Source organism: Plecotus auritus (genome assembly GCF_963455305.1).
Source record: "Plecotus auritus genome assembly, chromosome: X".
In the NCBI taxonomy this organism is placed as follows: domain Eukaryota; kingdom Metazoa; phylum Chordata; class Mammalia; order Chiroptera; family Vespertilionidae; genus Plecotus; species Plecotus auritus.
The window spans coordinates 103,373,885-103,400,457 of NC_137784.1; the positions used below are offsets into that span (position 1 = coordinate 103,373,885).

The 26,573-nt window shown below is 37.6% G+C and overlaps 1 protein-coding gene across 1 annotated transcript; it reads left to right on the plus strand.

The window, feature by feature from the left end:
• Positions 1-422: 422 nt before the first annotated feature.
• SH2D1A (SH2 domain containing 1A) lies at positions 423-25,428 on the plus strand. Its single transcript, XM_080652728.1, has 4 exons — positions 423-673; positions 15,846-15,909; positions 20,756-20,897; positions 23,622-25,428. Exons 1-4 carry the CDS (start codon positions 537-539, stop codon positions 23,660-23,662), a joined length of 384 nt encoding a protein of 127 aa, XP_080508854.1. The 5' UTR covers positions 423-536; the 3' UTR covers positions 23,663-25,428.
• Positions 25,429-26,573: the final 1,145 nt, after the last annotated feature.

Here is a 26,573-nt window from a genome sequence, read left to right on the forward strand (position 1 = left end):
TGATAGTTTTTGTGTTTTGGTCTCAGAGCTTTTGTCCTTTCATTGTTTCTCTTTGAGTTTCTCTCCCATATGAAGGTTGTGCACAACTTATCTCTATCATCAACCCCTTGGGGTACTAGTTAAGCTCAGTCATCCCTGGTGGCCTCTAGGCAAATGGCAATAACAGAAGCATTACCAAGCATTCCTGTGTGTGCATGTTGGTAGTACAGTCCCGATCTTGTAAGGACTTTCTTCCAATTGTCCTCTGTTGGGCGGGTGGGTGCAGAACGGGGAGGGGGTCGAACTCAGTGGCAATAACCAAGCTGCTAAATTGCTGAGCTGGTTTTAACTGAAGGAGGTTTTAAGGCAAGTAGGCAACATCCTGTTGTTCGGGTGCTCCTCTCTCTTTTTTGAACTGGGAGTCAGGTGGCTGACTCGTACTTGGTTGCAACAGCAGCAGCAGCAGCAGCAGCAGCAGCAGCAGCAACAGCAGCAGCAACAGCAGCATCTCTGTTTTCCTAGCCCACACCTTGGCCCGCCCAAAAGTCCACCAGGCCATGGACGCAGTGGCTGTGTATCATGGCAAAATCAGCCGGGAGACAGGGGAGAAGCTCCTGCTTGCCACTGGTCTGGACGGCAGCTATTTGCTGAGGGACAGTGAGAGTGTCCCAGGGGCATACTGCCTGTGTGTGCTGTGAGTACATTGTGGGGTTGCTGGGCCCGGGGCTTGCAGAGGGTGGGTACAGGCAGTGGGTATGGGTGGTGGGGGCAGGCAATGTGCTTTCTCAGGTCCAGCCCAGGGCCATGGTGGACTATGCTGTGTATTTCATGCCTGGGCCTCCTGATCTCCATAAAAGGCCTCCCCAGGACCTTTTGGTTCAGTTGCAGAGAACTCCTTTTTGAGTGGGGAAATGAAGTCTGGAATTTCCCTTTGTTTAGAGAAAGACCCAGGATCCCGACTTACCACTTCTTCTTTGTCCTCTAGTATAGGCCAGCAAGGTAGAGGCCTGGGATGATGGAACAGCCAGATTTAGGGCCACCAGCATCTGAGAGAAAGAAAGGCTTCTCCTCAGCTTTCTTTAAATGGATTTGGAGGTATCATCTCAAAAGAAGATTATCAACTTCAGGAAGAGGAAGCAGATTAAGGAACTAAATCCATTACTTTGAGAATGCAATGTCAGTTTCGGTAGGCTACTGAAATGGGGATGTTTGTGAGTAAAACTGCCTCTCTGGATCTGCTTATTCAGCTTCCTTTAGAAGAGCTGTGTCTGGGGCAGGACCCCTTCTTGATAAAAGCTAGTACCGACAAAAGTTGTAAAGGACATGGAGGGAAAACACCCTTGTTATGAATCAGCTTTGCCCTTCACCTAGGCATATCTATGTCTAACGCCCTATTTTGAATCAGAAGCAACTTCGTTTTTGCTCCAGGGCTCCAGAGTCATGCGGATCTGAGACCTAATCCTGTGCTAGTCCAATGCTAGGTTTGTGACTTTAGCAAGTTAACCATTAGTCCCTCAGTTTTCTTATCTGTAAAATGGGTATAATATTACTACCTACCTCATAGAATTGTGAGGGTTAAATGCCATAATACAAGTAAAAATTTGAGCACTGGACCTGAGACACAGTAAGTATTCTGTAAATGTAAGCTATTATTACTATGATATATTTTCTTTTAGTCAGTTTCTTTCAGTACCCATGGGACATTTCTAAGGAAGTACGTAGCTCAATTACTTTTTGTCAGCAGGATATAAACACCCATATGAAAACACTGGCTCTGCACAGTAGGTTCTAGATAGAAACAAAATGAGGGAAAAGCTTGGTAGTAATTTTGGTATCTAATGATACACTGCAAGGTTTTAAAGTACCTCCTGGGCCAATGAAGAAAGATTATACCAAGGCTGGTGACAGGATTTTCATGGTTTATTTATTTATTTATTTATTTATTTATTTATTTATTTAATGATCAAGCCATGTTTGTGGCAACTGTCAGGCCACGCTAAATGCATGTATTATAAAGGCTTCAAAGGAAATACTTGGAAGCTATTCAATCTTTGGGCTCATATCTTTATGTTTTGCTTATATTGTATTTTTTTTTCCCAAGTGGAAACTGGGGAAGGTCAATGAAAGCCAAGTAGTATTCTTAGGCTCTGTTCTTCTCAAAAGAAGATGGAAAAGTGAGTGGACCAGTCCAGCCGGTGTAGCTCAGTGATTGAGCATTGACCTATGAAACAGGAGGTCATGATTCGATTCCCAGTTGGGGCACATGCTCAGGTTGTGGGCTCCTTCCCCAGTGTGGGGGGTGCAGGAGGTAGCCGATCAATGATTCTCTCTCATCATTGATGTTCCCATCTCTCTCTTCTTGTTCCTTCCTCTCTGAAATCAAATAATTGCTCTCTCCTGTCTCCGTTATGCTATATCTCTTTATTTTTCTTCAAGGAGCTTTAAACTACCTGACATTTGCTTGTTTACTTATTTATTGCCGGGCTCTCTTACTAAAATGTAAACTTCCATGAGGGTAGGACATTTTTTCGTATACCAGGAACACAATCTGGCACATAAAAGGCATTATGAGGCACATAATAGGTACACAATATATATTTTTGAATTAATGACTGAACCATCAAAGCAAATACTGTTTCTTACTACAAAGAGCTTTAGATCGATATCAGGAGGCCAGTGTTTGGGAACTCTGGGGAAGTCACTCAACTTCTCTGGGTTCTGATTTCCATATTTGTAAAACAGGAATAGTAATGTTTTCCCTGCATTCTGCATAAGATTGCTGTTTATAAAATAGGCAAAAGACAAGGACAACTTTAGCCTTCTGCCTATGTAGGCCAGGATCACATAAGAAATTAATCTAGGCAGGTGGGGACTTCTCAAACATTTAAGGTTTCATCCAAAGGGAATCTTGCATAAATACAGCTTATTTATTTATTTTAATTTTTAAAATATCTGTTTTTAAAATTTATCTTTATTATTGAAAGTACTAGAGGCCCAGTGCACAAATTCATGCACCAGTGGGGTCCCTCGGCCTGGCCTGTGGGATTGGGCCAAAACTGGCTATCCGACATCCCCCGAGGGGTCCCGGATTGCGAGAGGATACAGGCCAGCCTGAGGGACCCCACCAGTGAACGATAGGGGCTGGGAAGGGACTGCAGGAGGGCTCCAACATTGACCCCCTCAACCCCGCTCCAGCCCTGCCCCAGACCTTCACTGCACTATTGTCTGTGTCCATGGGTTATGCATATGAGCATATAAATTCTTTGGTTAATCTATCCCCCCTCCTAAATTCTCCCCCTCACCTTCCCTCTGAGATTTGTCAGTGTGTTCCATGCTTCCATGTCTCTGGATCTATTTTGTTCATCAGTTTATTTTGTTCATTAGATTCTACATATAAGTGAGATCATATGATACTTGTCTTTTCAGTTTTTATGACTGAATTTCCATGCAAACCTCCTTATGCAGTCGCAGAAAATAGTAGGCAAATTGGGAGTCCCCTTAGCATATTTTGATGGGCACACTGAGCCCTCCAAGTCTTAGAGGGTGACTGCCAGACTGTGCTGCAAAGGGAAGACACTAGGATATATTGCTTTTTATGAGAGTTTCTCAACGTTTTTGAGTCAGGAGTCCCTTTTGATAAACATAACCCTTTCCTTCCCCCCTAATTTTAGTACTAGGCTGTAATAACCACATTTCATTTTTAAATAAACCATGCACTTATTTTAAACAAAAACATGTATGCTTATGATATGCAATAGAAATAACCATGTAAATGGTGTCATATACACATGAACAATGAGGTATAGCTAATAAACATTCATTGATTTTAGGGTTTGCTCAGAATAGTTTCTCATTCTATCTTCTGTTTACTCCCATTACTTAAGAAGGTTTCTGTATTTTTAATGTAGGAATACAACATTGCATTTGCCTTCAAACTATAAACTATAGTTTAAAACTATGCTTGTTCCTTTCCCCAGTTCTGAACCCTCAGTCATGGCCTTCAGATAGTCCTTTTCCCCTGTTCAGTTTTGGAAAATTGAATCTCATAAAGTACTAAAGAAGTTTTGTGTTTATAGGACTGCTCACCTACATTTAAAGTGTGAAATTGTTCTTTAACTATATTCAATAAATAAATCTATATTTTTTGTACAGTAAGTCTATTAAAAATAGTTCTTAATATCAATTCATATTATAGAAAATTTGAAAATATAGATAGTGGGAATTAGGGAAAAACTATCTATAGTTTTATAACCTAAAGACAATTATTATTGAAAATTAAGTTGATTTTCTTCTAAATTTTAATTTTAATATTTCTTTGTAAACACACATGTGCTCTTACAATAATTGTATTCTGATGAGTTTTCTGCTTAACATGAAAAAAACCATTCGCCCTGGCCAGTTTTCTCAGTGGTTAGAGTGTCAGCCTGCAGACGCTCCCTGGCCCATGTCAGGGTGCAATCATGTGTCTCTCTCGCTCTCCCTCCTCCCTCCCTTCCACTCTGTTTTTTTTTTTTTTAAAAATCAATGGAAAAAATATCCTTGGGTGAGGATTTAAAAAAATCTCACAAAACACCCATTCATATGTAATGTTCTTACAAATGATTTTTAAACATTTTTATTTAAAAAATATTTTTATTGATTTCAGAGAGAGGAAGGGAGAGGGAGAGAGAGATAGAAACATCAATAATGAGAGAGAATCATTAATTGGCTGCCTCCTGCACACTCCCTTCTGAGGATAGAGCCTGAAACCCAGGCATGTGCCCTGATTGGAAATTGAACTGTGACCTCCTGGTTCATAGGTTGACACTAAACCACTGAGCCATGCCAGTTGGGCTCAAACATTATTTTTAATGGCTGCATGATAGTCCAGCCAGTGACTGTACTATATTGTCCTTAACCAATAATCTACTTTTAGACATTAGAATAATTCCAGTTTTTGTTATTATAAATTCCATTATGATTACTATTTCAGTCCATAAAGTTTTCTTTGTATTTGTGATTACTTCTTTAGAATACATTTTAAAGATGTGCCATTTCTAAGTCAGAAAACATGAACAGCTTGGGATTTTTGATGTATACATGATCTTCGAATATTTTTTCCTAAATGATTCTTCCAGTTCATATATTTGTTCACCAGTAATGCATGAGAGTGTCCATTTCACCACACCTTAGAAGTGAGAAATCCTATTTAAAAAAATTCTTGAAATTTGGTGTCTCTTTATTTCATATTTCTTTGATTAGTGATTGAGTGTCTTTTTTATAATTGGAAAGCTGCTATAGTTCTTCTTTCATGAGTTGGCTCTTTGTGTACTTTACCCATTAACCATTTGGATCTTACTATTTTTCTTAACACATTATGGGTTTTTATATACTTATTCTTGATCTGTTGAAAGTATCTTTTCTCAGTTTCATGTTTGCCATTGGTTTTCTTTGACACACAGAAAAATTAACATTTTTAGTAGTCAAATCTGTCACTCATTTTCTTTGTGTTTGATTTCTTTCTTTGCTTCCCAGTTTAGACAGTTCTTTCTCCTCCAGAAATGTCATAAAAACTTCATTCAATTTTTCTTTTAAATTTGTGGTTTGGTTAGTTTATATTTAACACTTTAATTCCATTTAGAATTTTATTTTAATGTGGAGAAAGGATCTAATTTAATTTTGTTTTGAAATAGCTAACAATGGTCCCATAAAATTTATAAGTAGAATTTTCATTCCCCATTGATTAATAGCCTCCTTTACCATATATTAAATTCTTACATATAACAATTATTGTCTTGCAACTATCTGTTTGGCTCAATTGATCTATTTATTCTTATATTACCAGCACTATCGCATTGTGGGGGCGGGAAAATAAATTTTCCTTCTATCCTTGTAAGTTTTTCTGCTTGGACTAATAATCAAATTAACATGAGACAGATTAACAGAACAAAATGTCCAAATTTATTGCATATATACATACGGGCTTCAATAAGAATATGAAACCTTAGGACATATTGGGCAGTTGAAGTTTGTTTACATGCCCTTCTGGACTAAGGAGAGGGAGGCAGGGGTATGGACTTCAAAGGGAAAGTAAGCAATTCACAGGTAGTTGAGAAAGAGCAAACAGATGGTAAACGATTTCTTGTTGGGCCACCCAGAAATAATATGACACAGAAGGGAATCTAACAAACAGACTTGCTTTGATCCTCCCTGTCTGCCACACTTAATTCGTATGTGCTAAAGTGAATATGCTAAGGTTTCATTCCTGAAGCAGTTTTTTTCCCCCTATCTGAATTCCCTTAGAGAGATAAGGGGGAGGAAAAAAACACAAAACTTCTTGAGTTTGTTAGGTTTTAGTTTTAGCTAGAAACAATCTGCATGGCAGCATGGCACTCTCTGGGGAGACTCATTTTGGAGTAACATAATGTTTTAATACATTAAAAAAGTATTTGCTATTCTTGCCCTGGCCAGTGTGCTCAGTGGTTAGAGTGTGGGTCTCATACCAAAAGGGCCTCAGGTTTGATTCCTGGTCAAGGGCCTGTACCTGGGTTGCAGGTTTGATCCCCAGCCCGATCAGGGCACATGTGGGAGGCAATTAATCGATATGTCTCTCTCGCATTGACATTTCTCTCCCTCTTTCTCTCTCTCTCTTTCCCTCTCTCTAAAAATCAATGGAAAAAATATAGTCAGGTGAGGATTAACAACAATAAAAAATAATTATTTGCTATTCTGATCTGTTGGTTATTCACTAATAAAGGAGGAATTATCATTAAGGAATTTAGTCTTCCCACCCCCAAACCTGACATCTTTTCATTTATTAATTTTTTCATTTACATCCATCAGTAAAGGTTTGTAATTTTTTTCCTGTAGGTCTTGCACATTTTTAAGTTTATTTCTAGTTATAATGTGTATAAATGTGTGTTGATTCTTTCGTTTCTATTGTAAATAGAATATTTTCCCACTATATTTTCTGTTGCATAGGAAAGCTATTGACTTTATGTGTTTTTCTTATATTCACCCAGTATACAAAATGTTCTTATTAATGCTAATAGTTTTAATTTAATTTTATTCTTTTTTATTTTCAAGATGTAACATGTTTTTTGTCACTAAGGTACATTTGAGCTCTCACTTTTCTTCCCTTCTCATCCTCAAGGTGGATAATAATTGGAAAAGTCCCAGCTACCCACTGGGATAGTTTGATAGTGATAAGAGAAAAACTAATTTAAAATATTTAAAACAATTAGTTTGAAGAAATAGTTTATTTCCATAATTAGCATACTTCTGTACATATCTGACTTTGTTTGCTACTTATCTAATAGAATATTTGAAAGAAGTGTTATTATATTCTTTAGCTTCAAGGGCACATAAAGAAGTCATTTGACATATATATCTTGACATAAAAGGATAATTATCTTTTTGTCCTTTAAGATTTAAAGGATGACTGGGAATAAAATGCCTATCAAACAATTTCACTAGAGAAATGGGGGAAGGAGCAGTGACAAAATAAAATTGCAACTTATCAGTTGTAACAGAGAGGAACAGTGTCACATAGAACTTGAAGGAATGAGAAATTATAACTTAACTTATAGTTTAAAAAATATTTTTATTTATTTCAGAGAGGAAAGGAGAGGGAGAGAGATAGAAACATCAGTGATGACAGAGAATCATTGATTGGCTACCTCCTGCACGCCCCACACTGGGGATCAAGCCTGCAACCCGGGTATGTGCCCTGACCAGGAATCAAATTGTGACTTCCTGGTTCATAGGGTGACGCTCAACCACCTTGGCCGGGCTTACAGTTTTTAAATACAATTGGATATGTGCTTTGGTGTCGCTACCATAATTACTTTGGATTAATTGAGCATAATACATTATTGACAGAGCAAGCCAGAAGGCCAGCCTAGGATGAAATTTGAAATTTATAAACTACCAAATGGACAATTTACAGTCCAGTAAATCAAATGCTGACTCTGGTTGACAATATAAAATTGAAGTGGCAATATTAGTCTGAAGTTGTCATTTAGCTTAAGAAAAGGGGATGTCTGGGTTGACCTCTTTTGGGCTCTTCCCTTCTGGCTTCAGCCCTTCGGCCTGATTTTGGATTCATCTTAAAACCAATTTGTTAATTCATTCCCTCTGATATAAGAGAGAGCCCAGATTTTTCCAGCTAGATTCTCTGGGTATGCATCCCAACTCTGGCCATCAAGTAGCTGTTTTACCTTGGGCGAGGTACTTAAACTTACTGTGCCTCAGGTTCCTTATTTGTGAAAAGAGGGATGGTACTTACCTCATAGGTTGTTTATGAGGATTATTGCATGAGTTAATATTTATAAAGTTAACATGTAGTAGGTATTTGTTATAAATAAAAGTTCTATAAATAATTGCAATACAAAGTTAGACCATTATAGGAGTACATAAATAAAATGTTATGTGGCAGTTCAGGAGAAGAGATTATATTTATTGTCATGACTCATCAAAACTGGGGTTACACAGTTTTACCATCAGACTTGAAGCTGAATGACTTTGGACAGTTCTGAAAATTCAAATTCACTCTTATAGAATGAATATTGGGCCATAAGAAATTCAGAAACTTCTTGGATCAGAGTATAGTCTCAATAATAATGGCTTTGTATAGGATACCATTCCTCTGGATATACAAGTTCTGAAATACTTGTTTAAAAATCAGTCACATTTTAATTGTGCCTTAAACTTGGCACATTGCATTAGTTTGTATAGACACAGACAGCATGAATATTATCTTGCTTTATTTGCAGTGTCATGAAGAAATCATATATAGGTAACCTATTTCTTTTGTGTAGTCCTTGAAGTGGTATAAAGAAGGAATTGATGTGGTTTTATCTGTTCTACACCAAGATCTGTCCCTGACACTGACCCCTTGAGAAAATAAGTCAGGCTTCTTTCTTTTTGTCCATTTCTAACCAGACATGTTTTTAAGGGTTGGGGACAACTTTTGAGGGGTCGGGAAAGGCAAATTTAAGTATCAGCAGGGACTGAATCAGCATATCCTTTGTAATCATTAAAATGCAAAATATTAGTTAAGAAAAATAAATGGAGACAACAAAAAACTCCACTGTTTTCCACCAATTATTCATTTTCTAGATTTTTTTCATGATAAAATTAAAATTCCAAGCTTATTAACATTTCTGACAAAAGGTTTGATGGGAGAAAAAAGTTAAGATTGCACTACATTCTTGGTTTGCTTGTATTAATGGAAGGAGTCACAGGAAAGGTAATCCTAAAAGGGATGTAACCGTTTCTTTATATATACACTGAGTGGCCAGATTATTATGATCTCTGAAGGCATAATAATCTGGCCGCTCAGTGTATATCCTATATAATAAAAGGCTAATATGCAAATTGTCCCCTCGATCAGGAGTTCGACTAGCAGGCAGGTCAGCCAACCGCACATGTCCCCTCCCCCTGGCCAGGCTGGCCGGACCCTACCCATGCACAAATTCATGCACCGGGCCTCTAATATATATATATACAAATATACAAATATATATATACACACACACACACACACTGAGTGGCCAGATTATTATGCGTTCAGAGATCATAATAATCTGGCCACTCAGTATATCAGTGTGTGTGTGTGTGTGTGTGTGTGTGTGTGTGTGTGTGTGTGTGAGAGAGAGAGAGAGAGAGATAGAAACATCAATGATGAGAGAGAATCATTGATCGTCTTGCCTCCTGCAAGGCCCCCGACTGGGGATGGAGCCCACAACCTGGGCTTGTGCCTTGAACAGGAATCAAACCGTGACCTCCTGGTTCATAGATCACCACTCAACCACTGAGCCACACCAGCCGGGCAGTATGTAACAGTTTTTAAAAACGAATGATATTTTTATGATTTGTGATTTGCATAGGCTAGACCAGTGGTTGGCAAACTGCGGCTCACGAGCCACATGCGGCTCGTGAGCCGCGGTTTGCTGCTTTGTTGACTAATGAGTTTGCTGACCACTGCTGTAAGGCATTACCCTTACCCGGAAGTTTTGACTTCAGGCTAAAGACATTAGTACAATATTAAAATGTTTTTAAAGTGTTTTTCCCTAATGCAGTGGTCGGCAAACTCATTAGTCAACAGAGCGGCAAACCGCGGCTCACGAGCCACATGTGGCTCGCGAGCTGCAGTTTGCTGACCACTGGGCTAGACTTGTAAAGCTCCAAATGGTAATTATACTTCTCTTTCTTTCTTTCCATGGAAATCTTTAGTAAAAGGCAAACAATTTATGCAAACTGAAGAGGAACCAGACTATGCTTATTTTTCTTTAAAAAAAGTTATGAGTCATTTATATAACTTTATAGGGAAAATTAACATGCAAGGATATGTTTATATTAGTTTAAATTTACTTCTAGTTTATATACATACAGGAACAGACAGTTTTGAACAGTTGTAATCAGTGTCCACTTTTTTTCACATACTATCATTTTATATCAACATACTATAGTCCATATGCTTACATTTTTCTGAAAAATATAGGACTCTAATACCTTTGAATTTTGGTGTAATTTTGAACCATTCTTTCTATTGGAATTTTCCTTTTTTTGAGGAACATTTCTTATTTAAGGATTCTTAATTTAATTCCATTTTTTTCACTATTAAAATAAAACTACTATGAAAACCTTTGCCAAATTGCTTTTGCCTTTTGATTTCTTGAAGTGTATGAAGATGAGCAAGGTCATTACATAAAAAATACGCACACTTTTATAGCTCTTGTTATAATTTGCCTATTTATTTTCTAGAGCAGTTAGTTTTCAGTGGACAGGGAGAGAGTATGTGTAGTTTGAAAAAAAAACCATATTCAATATTTTAGTTGAATTTTATATTACAAAGTTATTGTTCATAATAAAAGGTACAGAAAACAAAACTATGAAATCTTGTTGGGGAAGAGGGAGTAAATGCTTCAGAAACACTGCTCAATGAACTGAAACAATTAAAAAAAGCTTCAGCTTATATTTAAATAAAGTTTCATTCTTAATGCATAGACTGAGTGACTCTTGGGGAAATGACACGGAAGTTCCTGAGTGAGTTAAAGGAGCCAGCTTGACTTTGGGGAAATTGCCATCATATTCCCAATGAGGTGTGGGTATTCCCTTGGCATGTTAGTCACTTTCCGGTTCTTAGAGAAATCCTGGAAATCTTGTTAAAATGCAGATTCTGATTCCGCAGTTCTGGGGTAGGGCCTGAGATTCTGCATTTCTAACAAAATCCCAGGTAATGCCGATAATGTTACCCTAGGAATGTAACTTGAATCGCCCTGTTTTAGATCTCTTCTATCCTTGACGTATGACAGTGAGAGCTGACTATAGGGGATCCCTCCTTGGTCAGTTACTTCAGCGACTTGAAAGGGGAAGAGATGAACTGCTGGCTTATCTGAGGGGTGAAAGAATTTTGCTCATTCAGAAATTTGAGGGGTTGGGAATAGGAAATTGTTAATATTAGATGGGTTAATCACCAGAAGTTTTATGTGTCACCAACACAGGCTTGTTCAGAGACCGAAGGAGGTAAGGACTTTTGAAGTGGTACTCAGGTTCCTGCTGCTTAACTGAAAGTGAGATAAGATCAGATTCGTTAGGAAACAATTTTCAAAACAGACTCATTTATTTTGACTAGATGAGGCTGAATGATAGTAGGGAAATAGATTCATTGTATTTTTTAGAGACCCACTGTTTTAGAAAGTGGAAAACCAGTTACTTAGAATTTTGCTTTCATTATTGCTGAGATTTTAAATAATGCCTTTCCACGTCACCTTTTTTTTTTAATATATTTTATTGATATTTCACAGAGAGGAAAGGAGAGGGATAGAGAGCTAGAAACATCGATGAGAGAGAAACATCGATCAGCTGCCTCCTGCACACCTCCCACTGAGGATGTGCCCACAACCAAGGTACATGCCCTTGACCGGAATCGAACCCGGGACCTTTCAGTCCGCAGGCCGATGCTCTATCCACTGAGCCAAACCGGTTTCGGCTCCACGTCACCTTTAATGGTACTGAATTATTGCCATTAATTGCTTCCCAGAGGGAAAATAGATTTAAGGTCTATTTCCCTGCTTCTATCTCCATTTTGTGTGACTTTAAGAAAATCATTTCAAGCTTTACGTTTGAGTTCCCATGGTGAAAAATGGAAATCAAAGCTCTTGCCTTGTTCCCTGTAGAGTGCTTACTGAAATCGGTGGACTTTGACATAGATTTCAATTGCTTATTAAACAATGTAATGTTTAATATTTATTTGTCATATTATACATATGCATATATTAACCTAATTTATATATGATCTAAATATCCTGATAAACCTTCATAACAAAAATGAAACATTTTCTATAATTGCACCAGCAATTAAATTGATCTTTTTTTTTGTTGTTTTTTTTTTTGCTTTTTTGTTTTACAAATTGAATGAAACTGATTAGAGTGTTTGGGTGTTTTATTTTTTTTGTCCTTAAGGTAATCAGTGCTGATGGACATTGATTAAATATATAGTAATTTAATCCACATATTTAAGGACTTAGTACTAAAGGGGGTTAATTGTAAATGAGGTCAGTTACTCAAGGATGACCCTCTGTTTTGAATGCTTTAGAATCATCTGTTCTTTTACGTTTAAACACATTTATTTTTATTTGAATTCAGTATGTATTCTAACCAATATTGACCCAAATTTGTAGCTAAGAATAATAATCAGAAAATATCTTCAAACTCTGTTGATCCAGATTCAGATTCATAATGTGAAATAATTCAGCATAAAGTTTACTTTACTTTTGTATGAAGTAAAAATTTATTAGGCAAATTAAGTAGCATTATTATATATACTAAAATGTAATAAATAATCTATATCTATTATAGTGTGGGGGTCAAGAGCTGGGACTCTAGAGTTAAATAAGCCTGATTCAAATCGCTCTTTGCTGCTCAATCTCTAGTGTGGCTCTGGTTACTTAACTTCTCAAAGTCTCAGTTTTCTCATCTACAAAATGAATTTCATAAGAGAAAGCTCATAAGATTGTTGTGTGGTCCAAAAGAGATAATGCATGTATTATGGACTAAATTGTGGTCCTGTCAAATTCACATGTTGAAGCCCGAACTCCCAATGTGACTATATTAGGTAGAGACTTTAGGAGATAATTAAGGTTTAATGAGGTCATAAGGGTGGGGACCTGATCCAAGAGGATGGGTGGTCTTATAAGAAGAGAAATCTCTCTCCATGCATGTACACAAAGAAGACGTCATATGAGCACATGGCAAGAAGGTGGCTGCCTACAAACCAAGAGGAGCCTTAGAATGAAAGCTATGTTGCTGGCACCTTGATCTTGGATTTTCAGCTTGCAGAACTTATTTATTTTGTTTAAGCCATTTTGCTATGGCAGCCTAAGCAGACTAATACAGATTTTGGTTCCAAGAAATACAGTGCTGCTATAACAAATACCTAAACATGTGGAAATGGCTTTGTAACTGCACAATTGGTAGAGGCTAGAGGAGTTTGGAGGTGCATGCTAAGCGAAGCCTACATTGCTGTGAACAGTGTTGGTAGAGCTATAAATGTAAAAGGTCATTGATGAGGTCTCAGATGGAAATAAGGAACATGTTTTTAAAAACTGGAGGAAAGAATTTATATCCTTGTTATAAATGGAAAAATTTTAGCTAAACTGTGTTCTGGTGTTTTGTGGAAGGTAGAACTTGCAAATTGCATCTTTAGCAGGAGAAATTTCTAAGCGAAGTTGTTGAAGTGCCTTGGATCCTCCAACTGCTTATAGTAAAATGCAAAGGGAAAGAGATGAATTCAAGAAAGCATTGATAAGCGAAAAGAAATCAGAAATTAAAGATTTGGCAAATTCTTAGCTTACCCATATGGCAAAAAATGAGGAAACTTCTTCTGGAGAGAACACCAAGGGTGTGGCCAGATAATCACTCCTTAAGGAGATTACCCATGATGTTAACTAGCCATTTCAGCAGAAGCCAGAAATAGAGTTTGGAGTCAAGCCTCCAAACTGTCAATTTGGACCAAAGGGAATAGGACAGGAGAACAGAACAATTTGGCTGCAAGCATGCTTTATCTTTCAAGAAAAGGGAAGAATGGCCTTGAAGATGATTCAGAGATCATCAGTGATACCACTCCCACCATAGGCTCAGAGTACACAGGCCCAGGAGGGCAAGTCTGCTTCTACCTAGGTTTCAAAGTGGAATTAGAACCCAACATGGCTGAGTGGGCCAGGCTACCCACCAGAACTGTAGGGGTGACAGTGACACCCAGTGTGCCTGGAGGGCAGAGTATCAACCTGAGGAAGATTATTCTTAAGCATTAATATCTAACGGACTTGGCCTTATGAGGTTTTGGACTTGTTTAGAACCTATCACCCTTGTTTTCCTTCCCATTTCTTCCTTTTGGAATAGGGATATCTGTCCTATGCCTGTCCCATCATTGCATTTTGGAAGCAAACAACTCTTCTGGTTCCACAGGTTCATAGCTGGGAGGAATTTTGCCTCAAGATGACTCATACTCAGGGTCTCTGAGTATCTGATTAGATGATATTTAGATAAAACTTTGGACTTTATACTTTAGAGTTGATGCTTGAATGATTTAAGACTTTGGGGGCTATTGTGATGGAATGAATGTATTTTGCATATGAGAAGGACGTGACTTTGGGGGTATCAGTGGTAGAATACTATAAACTGAGTCATGTCCCCCACAAATTCATATGTTGAAACCTGACCTCCAATGTGGATGTATTTGGAGATAGGTATTTAGAATGTATTTAAAGTTAAATGAGGTCATAATGTTGAGGCCCTAATCCAATAAGATTGGTTGCCTTAAAAGAAGAAAAAGAAAAAGAGAGATAATTCTCTCCATGCACCCACAAAAAGAAGAGGTCACGTGAGCACATGGCAAGAAGGTGGCTGACTACAAGCCAAGAGAAGAGGCCTCAGAATGAAATTTATGTTGCTGGTACCTTGATCTTGGACTTCCAGCCTCCAGAACTGTGAGAAAATAAATTTCTTTTGTTTAAGCCACCCAGTCTATGGTATTTTGCTATGGCAGCCTGAGCAAACTAATATAGCATATAAAACTCTTGGTATGTAGTAGAAATCAAATATATAGATATACAATATGCATACACACTGAGTAATGAGGGAGAATATTTATTCCATCTGAAAGGATAAGCTGATTTCAAGTAGTACTTTAGCAGGACTCCATTTTAATTCAAATTGCTGTTACCTCTATTTTATAATATATAGGGCATCCCCAAAAAATGTATACACACACTGAATAATTACAAAGGCAGTGTTTATTAATATATATTTAATTTTCAAAATTGAGCTATAAGCTCTTAAAGTGTGTATACATTTTTTAGGACACCCTGTATTATAAAGTAACATAGTAATAGTAATCTAGGAATATAGTATTACATTTATTATACTTACGATTAACATTATTATTCCTATTATTTAAAGTGGGCCTGATAGTACCTTATCCCAGTGAAATGTTTTCACTTTAATGCTCTATATGCACTGCAAAATAATAAGGCTATACTTAGTTAAATCTATTTAATAATTCATGATTTTTACCAGTTGCAACACAGGTCTCTAGTTTGTTTCTGTCCGAACTTTCTCTCAACTAGGCACATCTTTAGTAGTGTGAGCTCCTACATTTTTTTAAAAAAGGAAAAGATAAAGAATGGTTATTGGAAACTGTGATCTACTGGATATAATATGCAAGCCAATTAGATTCCCCAGGTTTTTGTTCCTATGAATTCATGGTGCCATATGTGTGTGTCCCAGTATATGTGACATTTATATGTAATAGTAAAGCTCAAATTGAGAGCATCCACTTGTTCTTTTGGAATTTTTCAGTAATGGAGTTTATTCTTTCACAGGTATCAAGGTTACATTTATACATACCGAGTATCCCAGACAGACACAGGTTCTTGGAGTGCTGAGGTATATATCTTTTATTTTTACTTCTGTGGGTATCAGGGAGGTGTTTGAATTTAGGCTGTTTTATAAAAGAGCTGTGACATCCTACATTCCCCAAATATTCATCAAATTCAAATCACTAAAGCGGCAATCCAGAAGTGTTCATGGATCATTAAGAAGCCTCTAGAGAATTTTGGTCCCAGTTCTGTTTAACCACCATTGTATGGCGTGGTCTCAACTTGGGGAAAAGAATAAAAAATGTGGAGGAGTTGTGTCAAACTTTTAGTGCCTATGCAAAATTTTAGAAAGCATATAAAAATGTGTACAATAATTAAATCAGCAATTATTTAGTGAATGGTACTACTATGAGTGTTGCTGCTGTGGGGGATTATTTTCTCAAAGCTTATAATACTCTTGGGGAGATACAACATGAATTAAATAACAATCTGAGAGCCTGGACTTTGCTGTTAGGTGGATCTGGGCTCCAAGTTGGGTCTCCCTTCCTCCCTGATAGGTCTATGATCTTGGGCAGGTTATTTAACTTTTCTATGAACCAGTTTCTTCATCTGTATAATGAGCCTAAAAATAGTCCCTTATTCATAGGGCTCAGTTTATGATTAATAAGATAATGCATATAAAGAATGTTCTTAACCACAAGACCTAGAACACAGTAAGCCCTCAAAAATGTGAACTCACCCAAATGCTAACAAACAATATGATTGTATATAATGAAGTGCTACCTTATCTACCACAGGAGTTCAAAGAAGGGAGGGTTTTCCAAGCATTAAGGTAACCAGGGCTGCTCTAAGTTTGAAGGCAGGACTCCCAACTAAGCCAAGTGGGAAGGACATGGAGAGGTGGAATAGAGATAGAGGGAACATGGCAGTGGTTTTTAAGCTATACACTGCAAAATCTTAATGTTTCTTTCACCTGGGTGTCTTGGGGTTGTCTGGGGGTTGCAGAGGCAGAGAAGGACATAGGCAGGTAGGCTTTGGGTCCGCAGTTTGTCTTTAATCTGAGCAGTTCTCTTTTATTTTGTTTATCAACTAGAGTTCTGAGTAAGATTTCATTAGAAAAGTGGGTTCTGATAGCTTTGAAAACATTTGAAAGTCACTGTATCATGGCAAGAAATACCTGTAGAATGACTCTATTTCCATGTACAAGGGTAGTATATCATATATTACCAATGTAGAGGATCCTACAACTGAAGCTTTTGACCTCAAATGCTTTCTCTGATATCTGACTCTTTAAAACAGTCTGTTTTTATGACAAGAGCACTTCGTTGTGAGCTGTTTGAAAACATAAATGCTAATATCAACCTCTATTAATAACTCAATAAATCTATGCATTTAAGAAATTCTAAATCCTAGACTTAAAAAATTAAAACAGCTCCAATGTTTACAAATTCATCAGTAAACCAGAAAGCATAAATTGCAACTACAAATGTTTTGAACTACGGAGATGAATCAAGGCAACTTTTCAAACACATTGTTGCTTTATATCAGGATAATTAATACTGCAGCACTAATTAGAGGAAACCAGTACCATTTGGAATAAAAATTGTTTATACTTGTTTATTTTTTAAAAAATATCTGCATTGTTGCAGAGATGATTAAGAAATTAAATTACATTTATTATGAAGAATAGTTGTGTATGATATCTACATGTATATTTATATGTAATTTGACCTGGAATAGCTCTTCTCCCTAGTGGAGTAGCCTTCAGCTGTGGAATGACAGTTTTTATGAAAAGGGTCTTAAATGATCAGGGTTTAGCTAACCATGTCTTCAGACTTGTTTTCTTTTGTTTCAAGTATAACATTATATGCAGATTGTTACATACTTGTGATCATGTTAAGGAAGAGAGGACTTACTGAACATAAATAAGTCTCAGGCTTTTGTCTGTTTTGACCCTGTTTATATAAAAATATAGTGATATTGCAATTCTCTGCACCAAGAGAGCAGAATGTTGGCATTTTTTTCCCAAAGGGGAAAGAGTTTTAAAAAACTCTTTAGATTTATTTTTTGAAATGCATATTGCATTTTTTCCCTGTCTGCTAACTTTGCCTTCTCTATTGTATTTTTGCTAAGGTGAATATTAAACTAGTGTGTATTCCCACAGCTCATATCACCTGGCTGAAAGAAATTTCTCTAGAGCATATTGAAGGCCAGCTGTGGTCCAAAACATGTTTCCACAGATAACTAAGAGATGACAATATGGGAAATGTGCAAATTTGAACAATAGCTGAGTTCAGTGACAGGATGGGAGTTGTCAGTGGTACAATTCTTGTGGTAAACGTATTTTCAAAATTGGGTAAATGACAGATATTTACACTGTGTTCAGAACAATGTTTTAGTTTCACACTGCAGGAAAAATCATGGCAGTAGGATTCCATCCTCTGTGCAAAGATTGTGCAAGGAATCTAGGTAAGGCTGAGATTTGTTTCAAAGAGTGGAATAAAATTGAATCCTAGATCCACTGGATTATGAAAGATAAATATTTATGTGAATTTCTAGTTTTATTTATGTATTTATTTTTAAAGCAGGGTTTTTTATTTTATTTATTTATTTTTTAATTCTCACCCAAGGATATTTTTCCATTGATTTTCAGAGAGACTGGAAGGGAGGGGGAGAAACACAGAGAGAGAAACACATCTATTGGTAGAGGTAGAGGTATGTGCCCTTGACCAGAATCAAACCTGAGACCCTTCAGTCCACAGGCTGAGGTTCTATCTACTGAGCAAAACCTGCTAGGGCAGAATTTCTAGTTTTAGATAGACTTTTAGGTTTTATTATTGCCTAGTGTATTAACTTCTCTCACGTGACTCAGGGTAAAATTTTGCTAAATTGTTAATTCAGAGAATCCTACATACAGTCACCTATCATTTATGAACATGTGCATTGCCAGAAGTGACTTGTAATAATTATAAGAACCTCTCCCTGCTGACTTTAGGGCCTTTGGGCTTTTCTGGATATTTGATCATCAGTAGATCAGTAAACGCTAAATAATTTTACTTGTTAACCTAAGCAAAGCACTATAAATGAGGTCAGCCATTTGCCAACAAAACATTCATCTCCAATTCAAATTGTTTTAATAAATCCAGTGCTGTTATTCCTCTCTGTTAGCGTGGATAATCAAGTGCTAACTGCTTATAAGTCCCCATAAAAAAGTTGATAAATGATTTTACAAGCCATAAGAACAGCTAAGATGTGTGGTTTGAAATCTTTCCACACTGGGGGAGTGTGTAGTTTCTCTTCCGGTTGGTGACTCTAACTGTACTATAACCTATTTGGTCTAGCCCTGGTCTGAAAGGCAAGAGACTAGGTCCTGGGATATAGAGCCAGTTCTGCCTCTGGTCATTTGTGGGACCTTGGGCAAGATGAACTATCTCTTTGCATTTCCATTTTTTTTTAAATCTGTCAAATGAGAATAGCCAAATCAGCCAATAACTGCCAATCTCTGAGGAACCAGTAGGAACCAGAGGTGGAAAAGTGTTTTGAAAATGAAAAAAAGTGCTCTAAGGAAGATATAAGGAGGTATTTTGTGCCTAGAACCTGACTTTGCAATTTGGAGATTTTATCTTGGAGCCAAAGAGCTGTTTGGACCCCTGTAAGAATGACCGTGTTATTTTGGATGAAGTAGAGTTCTGGGAAGGTGTTTTTATAGGGGTGGAGCTGAGTGCAAGAGTGGTCTCTACCTACTGATGCTCCTAGCTGTGTGAGCCTGAGTGGACACTAATTCAAAGCTCAAAAGAACTTTCCCAGTGCTTTCACTGAAAAATTACTTACTCAAATGCAGGAAATGACTGAGAGTTACTAAGGACAGTGTGCTGTCTTCAGCTTTTAGTGTAGTTGGCAGAATTCTACATGCCAGCCCTCATGTTTTCTCATTAAATGCTAACAAACAGCTCCCACTTCAAAAATCTTCCAGATGGAATAGCTGAAAAACAGCTTTCTAAAAAAACTAGTCATTGTTCAATTGCTTATAGCAATACTATTTTATTTCATGTCCAATGACAGTTTTGAGATGATGCCTAAAGCTTGGCTCATAAGCCTTTGCAGGAAATTGTTATTGATTTCAAGCTGTGTTTTTGCAAGAGAATTGATGTCAGGAAAGGAATACATTTTACTAGTCACTTGCAAATAATGATGTCTTTGGAAACAAACAAACAAACAAATAAATAATGGTGACCTTATTCAGACTTTCATTTTCGTGTCATAGACAAAACTTTGTCACAGTGAAGTGTTGATGCAGAGAGTAATTTGGGGGAGGAAATGAAAGTTTCCCAAGGAGGAGAAAATTTAATGTGAAGGATGAGGCAGGACATATTGTGAGGTGAGCATATAAGGACTAACTTAGCCATGCATTGTGTGTATCATAACAGTCAATTTTAATTTCCTGTGTAGCATTTTATATTGTGGGATGATGACAGGGAGGATACGTGGTGGTGGTTTTGTTTTGTTCTTCAAGCTTTTTATTAATGACCTGTAGGATCTAAGTTTTTTCTGTGTTTAACTGCATCTTCAAAGTTGGTGAATTCATTGTGGGTAATGGCCTGTATACCCTTAGAGGTTCGGGATGTATGATGGGTAGCAGGCAGGAAGGGCAAGGCAATGAGCAAGAGCTTGTACAAACTAATACCACCCCTGGGAGAACTGAAATGACAGCTCATTAGCTCCTCTTGCAAGGAAATTCAGCCAACCAAAGTAAGCTCTTCTGGGATGTTGTTTTTTTCTTCTTCCTTATGTTTTCAAATATTTGTACAAGTTACACAAATGTTAACCTCTCTAAGCATTTCTCACACATTTTGTAGGGCTTTTCATAGCATTATGAGGTAATTGAATAATTTTTTTGGCCTTTTATTTTCCAGACAGCACCTGGGGTTCATAAAAGATTTTTTCGGAAAATAAAAAATCTCATTTCAGCATTTCAGAAGCCAGATCAAGGTATTGTAATACCTCTGCAGTATCCAGTTGAGAAGTCCTCAGCTAGAAGTACACAAGGTACTACAGGTATGGTTTACTGTTAATTTTTCAAAATTTTATTTTATTATTATTTTTTAAGTATATTTTTATTGATTTCAGAGAGGAAGGGAGAGGGAGAGAGAGATAGAAAGATCAATGATGAGAATCATTGATTGGCTGCCTCCTGCACATCCCTTACTGGAAATTGAGCTCACAACCCAGGCATGGGCTGTTGACCAGAGTCAAACTAGGGAGCCTTCAGTCCACAGGCTGACACTCTACCCACTGAGTCAAACTGGCCAGGATCAATTTTTTATTTTAATTACAGTTGACATATATAATCATATTAGTTTCAGGTGTATGACATAGTGATTCAACATTTATTAACTTATGAAGTAATCACCACAATAAATCTAGTACCCATCTGACATCATACATAGTTATGATACTAGAGGCTTGGTGCATGAAATTTGTGCATGGGGGCGGGGGTCCCTCAGTCCGGCCTGCGTCCTCTCGCAATCTGGGACCCCTTGGGGGATGTCAGGCCTAAACCGGCAATCAGACATCCCTCTCGCAATCTGGGACACTGCATGCACCAGTGACCATACTTTTCATACAGGTGAAAGGCATCTTGCTGTTGTATGGGCAGCTACATATTTTTGCCCTGATTTAAAAAAGTAGTACATAACATGATCCTTCTGAGGCAATAGTACCATTTTCCCCATCTTATGGGTAGAAAAACTGAAGCAGAGAGAAGTTAAGTAATTGGCTTTGTCACACAGTTATAAGTGTCAGAATCAGGGCTGACCACAAAATGTGCAAGTCAGAGTCCATGCATGTCATCACTGCATCATCCTGTTTTTTCAGTGTCAGAGAAGCCTTGCCAGGTTTTAATTTTTAAATCTAAGAGACTGTTCCCAATATGTAGGGTAGGGTCCCTAGGCCTGGCTGACAATCAGGGCTATCTGTGGGGCAACCAGCAGGAAGGGCGATTGGGAGGCCCCCACTGGGACCTGCCTTGGCTGGCAGCCTGGTGCCGCCCACTGGCCGGCTCTGCCGCCTCCGGTCGCCTCCCTCTTAGGGGGCAGATGCTCAATGCAGGAGCTGCTCTCAACCAGTTGGGGGCAGCTCCTGAGTTGAGTGTTGGCCCCCTGGTGGTCAGGGCACGTCATAGCGACCAGTCATTCTGCTGGCCGTTCTGCTGTTCAGTTGATTTGCATATTAGGGTTTTATTTTATAGATTTTTTTTTAGAATTTTTGACTGTATTTCCTATGCTATGCTTTACATCCCTGTAATAATAAAAGGGTAATATGCTAATTAGACCAGACGTCTTCCGGACATCATTCCAGATGCCCTTCCTGACAAAGCTGGGGCCGGAGGCAAGCCAGCCAGGGTCCAGGTGCCTGTGGGCGGCCCAGGGGAAGCCAGTTGGGGTCCTGGGTGCCTGCAGGAGGCCTGGGGGAAGCCAGCTGGGGTCCCGGGTACCTGCGGGTGGCCAGAGGGAAGCCAACCTAGGTCCTGGGTGCCAGAGGGAAGCCGGTGCTGGCAGCCGGTGGGGAAAGAAGGCCTACTCTTGCACGAATTTTCATGCATCAGGCTTCTAGTTTATTTTATAAGTGGAAGTTTGTACTTCTTAGTCTCCTTCCCTTTTTTCTCCCAGACTCCCACCCTACTGTTAATTTTTGTTGGGGTTTGGAAGCTTGAGGTTATGAGCCAATCTATTCATAAACATATAGTTATAGAAAGTTCTATAAGAAAAATGCAATGAGAAAGTAGATGTAGCCAGCAAATCAAGTGAAAGGGGAGGGGACTATTCCCATGCTTTGATTTCAATATGCTGTTCTTTAAAATTTAATGAAACTAACAAAAAATAATATTGACTGTGAACTGTACTTGAAAAAGAAAAAAGAAATTTTATAGTAAAAATCCCTGTAAAAATGTAAAAAATTCTACGAGTCCACAACATTTGACATCTCATTCCATTTTATTCTCCCCATTCTCTTTTGTCAATGCATAAGTGTCATTTCAGTTCACTAATTCAGACACAAATAATGTGCAAGAGGGGACAACTCAGAGAACACCTGGGTGTCCTTTGCCTTTGCTTAGTAAACTAGATTTTCCCTTCAGGAGGGAAAAGCTGATGTTAGCCTGCCCACATGATCCTGATTTCTGAATTTGTGGTGCCTGAATTAATGAAATTTTACTGTAGCAAAGAAAATGAAATTAGTAGACTTTATTATTCCACAGGCACAAATTGTTACATTTCCTGAGCAAAGCTATTTTAGTGCACGTGTCAGGCTAATGACCAAATACTAGCCAACATCTGCAGCCATCAGATATGTAATTGTTTACTCATCCATTGAAAGGGATTAATAATTTGTTTGGAGTAAGAATATATGCCTGATCAAAACAATAAATATTTATGATAAAAGACAATGAATTGATATATCCCTTTTTTTGACAGGGACCTGGGCTCAAGCGTAAAGTGACAATTAGACTCAAGTGGTAAATTAAATTAATGAATAGTTGACTTTTATCATAGACATGGAAATAGAACTCCAATTTAGAAATTGCCTAATTGTTCTTTTCTGCTCAGCATTTCATAATTTATAACTCAGTTTTAAGCATTAGTTCCTTGAGCTATATCATTGGGTTGTACCTCTGTGAGCTTTATGCAATTGGAAATTTTATGATTATAAGTTCGAGTTAACCAGTAATCTTAATAGCTTGCAAGTTTATCTTTCTTAATTTTTGTTATTATTTTTCTTTAGGGAGAAGAGAAGATCCTGATGTCTTCCTGAAAGCACCATGAAGAAAAATAAAAGACCTTGTACTTTATTTTCAATAATTTAAATATATGCTAAGTATTGTAGATAATACAGTTCAGTGAGCTACAAATGCATTTCTAAAACCATTATAGTCCTGTAATGGAAACATCTAACATGATGTTAAAGCTGAAATGGACTTGGCTGATAATGAGGAGCTTTGAAATGAGGATTGGGAAAAAGTAATTCCACCGGTTATTTTCAGTTATTATATTTGCAAATGGGAAACGATTTAAAACATGATACTTTATAAAAGGTTAATGTTAATTTGCACCATATATAAATAAAAACAATCCTTAGTTTTTCTTCAAAGCACCATTTCTAGTGAAATATTATTTGATAGCTACTGATTTTTAAATGTCTTGCTTAATTATCTGGCAGGCAGCTGGTTCGTGTCCTTCATCTTTGTCATGTGTGGTTCTGCTTTAGGCATTCTGCTCTCCACTAGCTATGGTGTTGTAGGTTCTTTTGGGAGTCATGAAGCTGTCCACTATGGACTAAAACAAGTGCTAGATAAAGAGTGAAGAATTTCTGTTAAAATCTGAAAGCCACCTTCTTGCCTAGTGTTTGGATGTTGGAGAGTAAAACCCACAGACTAAGTTGAAGTTTAAAAATCCCATAATTTAAAATATGCTCTAAATATTTATTACAGTTAATGCTACAGGAGTGGAGATTATATTGTGAATCTGATGAAGTGGACTTGACTGCTTTTCATTTACCTCTGTCTGCCCCAATTGTTGCCACTCCAAGTAAAACCTCATTTTGAAGGGGGAGCTTCAGCAGCTGTGGCTCCTCAGCGGTGGCTCAAGCGGAGCTCATTCCCAAGCAGTCTCCCTATTAGGTGGCCCTACAGACCATTAGAGAGCTTATGGTTGTGTTAACTTTGAACATTTCCAAGTGATTGCAACCTAAGTGAGAGCCAAGATTTTACGCAATGATAGGGATTTGTATTTTCTTCTCACATTTTATGTTTCCATGACTCTTGTGATTTGATGATAGGTCAAGTTGCTCCAGGGCTCAGAGAATTCATTCACTCAACAAACACAATAGGCACTGGGGTTGAGGAGGAAACTTTTACCTGGTCCCTGCACTCAGGCAGCTCACTGTTAGTTGGACAAGAAACAGTAACAATAAAAGACCAAACTAAGTCACAATAAAACGACAAGAAAATAACAAGAAAATGTGACATGTACATGGTAAGTGAGATCACTGATGTGTAGGTACATCTGTCTTTAGAGGCAGAATGAGTCAACACAGATGCTCTGGTCCATGGTTCAGAGGAAAAGGCTAAGTTCCATTGTAAACTAATAAATGAGAATTCTGGGTTGTATGTGGGTGGTTGTGAGCTTGGTTAATAATCAGTGAACTGCCAAGAGACAGAGCTACTCTCCAGGGGTTGGCAAGATCTGATTTCTGAGCATTTCCCATGAATGCTATGGAAGTGCAATAATGTATTCTGGACCATTCACCATTTCTATAAGTAAAAGCATCACTTTTAACTTGTAAAGGAATTTAAAAAGTTGACTTTCAAAATAAAATGCATGTGCTTAGATATTTTTTAATTATTTGTAGCTTGGGTTTAATTTTTAATAGGTGTAACTGTTTTTACTATAATCTGTTCATTTTGGAGTAATCCTAACAGTATGAATTATGTTTGCCTGTTTCTTTATCAGAGCCTTTTTTGGTAAAGCTTTTTTAAATCATTAATGGTCTTCCATATTTTAATAAAGTATTTGAAAGCTTTATTTACCTAATTTGTCTTAAAATAGTCCTTTAAAATATTCCGAGATAAGTGCTATTCGTTTATTAAATAAAGCATTGATGAAGGTCACCTTATCTTATTGGACAGATTCCCTGAAAAAGGAAGTGCTTTCCTAATGTCGCTACTGTGAAATCTTCCAGTTCATATGCTTACCCACTGCCTTCTTTTGCTGGCCTTTTATTCATCAAGTTCTTTTCACCTTTTCTTTCCCAGCATGAGCATCCATGCTATTTCCTGGCACATAACTTGCACTTTTACAGAAAGGTCATATCCTTGCCAAATCTAAAAGATTGCCATGCTAACATATACCTTTAAGATGCTGAGTCAAGATAGAAAAATGCCATATTTTTCCAAGTGTACACCTCTTTTCAGAAAAAAAAAAGTGTGTCAGCAAGCCTATAAGGAACACGACAGTTGATCAAATGCTCATTCATTTCCCCTGAAATATCTTCTTAGAGATAAGGTCAGTAGGGAGACCAGCTTAGGTAATTGTCAGTTTGGCTGTTATAGGCAGGGAACCTTGGTGGTAGTGGCCCATAGGTAGAGTGGGTCTACAAAGAATGCCTCTAATTAAGTGTTCTGGTATAAATAGCAGGCTGGATTTAAGATATTTGTGGTAGAATGCATAGAGAATTTAAAGTGTGAGAAAAAGCTTTAAAATGTTCAGACATCAGCTTGTGTTTTATTAGATTCACTTTATTGAGTTCATACTCCAAACTCTATTAATAATAAAACCCACACTTGCCCTTGGGTATTTCAAGGTTACAAGATGCCTAATCTTTCTGTCAGTGTACTATAAATGCAACTTTGTTGCCCATGTTTGCCCTTGCAGTAAATGGGATACCATTATTTCGCAGTTTGCAGGTTTGCAGCTAGAGGTGAAGTTAAACAACCCAGTTTAGACACTTTCATACTTTCATAATTTGGGATCATTGGCCAAACTTGTAGTAAAAGGTTGAATTTTCAACATTAGGCCATTTGACTTTTAAATATATATATATTCATATATTCACCAGAGGACATTTTTATATTGATTTTCAGAGAGAGCAGAAGGGAGGGAGAGAGACACACAGAGAGAAACATCAATGTGAGAGAGACACATCAATTGGTTGCCTCCCGCCCACACCCCAACCAGG